The sequence below is a fragment of the Ctenocephalides felis genome, unplaced genomic scaffold, assembly GCF_003426905.1.
Source record: "Ctenocephalides felis isolate EL2017-DRISC unplaced genomic scaffold, ASM342690v1 CF-g0.4_SCAFFOLD_00102, whole genome shotgun sequence".
Taxonomy (NCBI): Eukaryota; Metazoa; Arthropoda; class Insecta; order Siphonaptera; family Pulicidae; genus Ctenocephalides; species Ctenocephalides felis.
This window is the reverse complement of record NW_020536256.1, coordinates 16,018-20,087: the sequence shown is the minus strand read 5'-3', so window position 1 is coordinate 20,087 and position 4,070 is coordinate 16,018. Positions and strand designations below refer to the sequence as shown.

The following is a 4,070-nucleotide window of genomic DNA, read 5'->3' as shown; positions in this document are numbered from 1 at the left end:
CCTCAATCATTCCCAAATAAAATATGATAAGCTAATATACAGCGTACAATTTGTGCAATAAATATAATTATTAATTATTATATAATATATAATTATTATAATATAGTTATGTATTATTATAATGTATTTATTTCTATAAATTTCACTATCACTACCTATCACTATTAATTGTTTGATATCAATATTTGAAAATTGCTCAAATAGTAATTATATTTGATTTATAAAAATTAAATTAAAAATAATATTTTTTAAGCTTAAAAATATCGTTTGATGTATTAATTGACTATTATTGGTTAGTAGGGTATAAACACATATTGATTTATTGAATACATATTTCAATGTTATGAACATGTAACATGTTTTTAAATGTTTGAAAACGGATTATTATTTGTCATATATTGTTATTACTTATTCTACGTTGTCTTTTCTTTTTTGTTATAATTATTCATTAAACAATTGTGTGCAAATAATATGGTCAATAATGTGATCACATGAAGTTTCGTCTAAAAATACTTCGACTTTACTACATTGTCATACCGGATTATTTATATTTTTATTTATGATACTTTGGAAAATAGTTTCAATGTTGTGGTTTTGCAAGTATTATATAACAACTTATTATCCTTGTAACGAAATGAATGTACTTGCTCGTGCTGTATTTATGATAGCTTTATATTAAAAACAGTAGCTTCTGTTCATTGTACTATATCACATTGCCTGTCTTCTGCGTAGAAGCTGCAATAATTTATGTGTAATTTCTTAAGGTATCGTTCGTGTCATTTATCTCTATATAGTATGTGGTTTGGCATAATTTTATGTTCGAAGTTACATTATACAATGTATGATAAATGTGTCCAATTCTGCACGCAATTGTATACATGCTTCAAAATTATATTCACATGTATGGCGCATTTTGCTTATGATTAGGAATTGTCATTGCTCTGAATTGTATGTAAATGTTATAAAATAAATCAAAAGTATTTGAGTGTTACTGACATTTTCACAGATCTTTCCAGTAGCGGCAAGTACGTTATCGTTAATGGGTCTTGCAATGGATCGTTACTTGACTGTGAAGCGTCCACGATTATCTTCCCAGAGCGGCATACCAGGTGCGTTTTCGGCCGTCGGAGCATGGCTGGCTGCTGCGTTGCTCTGTGCACCAGAACTCCTCGGCCGGCAAGTGCGCGAGGAAGATTTACATTGTGTGGACACGTCGACGCCGAATCACATACGAATGCTTTTGTTAGTGATTATATTCGCGGTGCCAGCGGTGGCCGTCGTAGGCGCCCATCTGGGAGTGCGTTCCGAACTTTGCGCGTTATCTTTGACCGCTCGTGCCGCACACGGCGAGTTGCCTCTACCGGTGCCTCTGCTACGGCGTTCGACTCACGTCGTAATAGTAGCTGGAATGGGGCCGCCTGGTCGAGAGACGTTATATCGACGCGATTCGGCGGACGGCGCCGAGGCCGAGTTAGCGGAACGCGCCCGCTGCATGCGACCACCTGTCGTGAATCATCATCCACCGGCAACTCGCGGTCCCCAGCGCGGTCCGTCTAGACATGCACAACGAAATGCGGAACCGCAGCCCCCAGAAGGTCGTCGCCCACAGGCATCAACCTTGCGCAGCAGACGACGCCTGGCAAACATGCTTGTGGCGGTGGCGGTTGCGTTTGCGGCTTGCTGGGCTCCGCACGTCCTTGTCACGTTCTTGCCGACTGTACCCGCACGGGTCTCTCAGTTCGCTCTGCTTCTAGGCCATGCACACTCTGCACTAAATCCGGTGGTATATTGGGCGTTGAATTATCAATCACTCGGCAGTTTCATACCATGTGCACATTTCAAGTTGCGGAAACATTTTCGCTTCCCGGCGGCTCCTCCGCCTCCTTCGTCAACGAATGAAGCGGCTCTGGGGCCGTTTAATCCGCGCTACATAAAGGCAAGGCCGCCGCCCCCTCGGCCGCCCGCTTCATCGCATTACCTATATTAGAAGCTCAAATGCCCCACTGACTGATACGTTGACCAACTGCTCCATGATGGGCTCGTTCACCCTTTATGATAGATTTTAGAGATTAATCTTGTAATCTCAGGCTTGACAAATCATTAATATCTTAAACGTTACATCTGAATGTTTTGTATAAATGTTAGACCTTTAATATATTTGTGACCTGTTGAACGGATAGTTATAGCGCTAAACTTTAACGAATTCATTCATATTGCGAAGGTATCTGAGAAACGAATTTAGCATTGATAATCATGAAAAAGCTAATAATAAGTCAATATAAATATAAGTAACATATAATAAAAATAATCATTAACTATATTTTATATGTATGTGCAATTTCTAAAGTGCATTAACTCACGCTACAAAGTAGTTAAAAGCATAAAAATCATATTTTATTTAAAGAATAACACTTAAAACAAGAAATTTAAAAAATCGCATTGAGCATAAATGCTGAAAAGTATTATATCAAACGATAAAATGAAAATTTGAGTGAGACGCAAGTTGTGGTTTAAATTTAATGTTGCATATTCATTTTAGAAATATATTTTCTGGAAATCGTTTTGCATATTTAGCATTCACCAATAATTGTATAAAACATATAGAATTAAATTAAATTAAATTAAACATATAGAATTTTTTGATGATTATTGCTCTTTTCTATATATATATATATATATATATATATATATATATATATATATAGAAAATATATATATATATATATATATATATATATATATATATATAGTTTTTTATATGTCACAAATACAAATTATTTTTTTTTATTAATATATCAGTTATATCACATAGCTCAAAACCGGCAATCGATAATTGTGTGGTATACCTATTATCTTTATTCAAATATTTCGTTGCGGATATTACTGATAAGTTTTGAAACATCATCAATTCTAATTGTATAACAATATCATTCAGTGTTAATTAAATATACTTTGTGTTTCAATTAATCAATTGTAAAGCATTTTAAATAAATATTGTCGTTTAGCAGATACTCATCAAAGTGCTATGTGATGAGTATATTGATGGAAATCGACGATTACTAGTCAGTATTTATTTATTGTAATATAATTGTCCTGCATTGTTGAATTAGTAATCTCAAATTACATAATATATAGGATTAAATAAGTAAATGAAAAATGTTAGATTACGATTCCAACATCATATTTGACACCATTAAAAATACGCGTGTTAAAATGTCAGACACGAATGTAAAAAAAACCAATTGACACCACGCAGGTGGTTCTAGTTGAGTTTTTTAGAATCACAATAGTTTCTAAGCCACAACATTGATGATAGTATGCTATTGCAGAAGTGATCGCAAAATTTTGATACGTCAAATATACACTATTTTCTAGAATGCCGATTAAGGTGTTCGAATAGTAAAGGCATCTTTGCGCTAACTAATAAACTGTATAAAATAATCTTCCAAATTAAACTTTTATTTCTATTGTCCTGAAACTACTTTTTACAATCCAAAATATACTTTTCACTAGGTAATTTTTATCTGCCTAGGAAAACATTTGCTCGGGGAAGGGGCATAATGTTTTCGTAATTCAAGCATTACATAAATGATCGTTTGAAATGAACTATAAGCATGTTCTACCTAGATTGCGCTAAAACTATCAGGAATATGCTAAAAACTAAAACTTCGAACTACGACCATTTGCTTTAGTCACCCTTATTAACCCAATTCTAACATGTGCACAAATAATTAAAAATATGCCAAAATCGAAGTGTTAAACTGTAAAACACCTATGCTATAAATGCACATGAAATACATATTGTGTGGCAATTGAATAATAATCAAAATATGTATAAGAATTTTTCTCACTATCTTAATCTTCGTATAGATCTATATTTTTAGCTTATGATGGAATTATTTTTTAGAAAATTATTTGGTAAATTGCGTGTGCAAATGCAATTACAGTTCAACAATACATAAAATTCTCAAACAATGTGATATTTGAAAATGGACAAATACTTGTCTATTTTAGATATTCAGACACTAATAGCTTTAACCATAAATTTCTGAAAAAAAATTAATTTTAAT

At 33.4% G+C, this 4,070-nt stretch overlaps 1 protein-coding gene across 1 annotated transcript; it reads left to right on the top strand.

Moving 5' to 3' along the window:
- The first annotated feature begins 1,039 nt into the window (after positions 1 to 1,039).
- Positions 1,040 to 1,987, top strand: LOC113373415. Its single transcript, XM_026613746.1, has one exon. It carries the CDS (start codon positions 1,040 to 1,042, stop codon positions 1,985 to 1,987), a length of 948 nt encoding a protein of 315 aa, XP_026469531.1.
- The last annotated feature ends 2,083 nt before the right edge of the window (positions 1,988 to 4,070 follow it).

Coding starts and splice junctions, on each gene's coding strand:
- LOC113373415 (XM_026613746.1), top strand. CDS start 1,040: ATGGGTCTTGCAATGGATCGTTACTTGACTGTGAAGCGTCCACGATTA.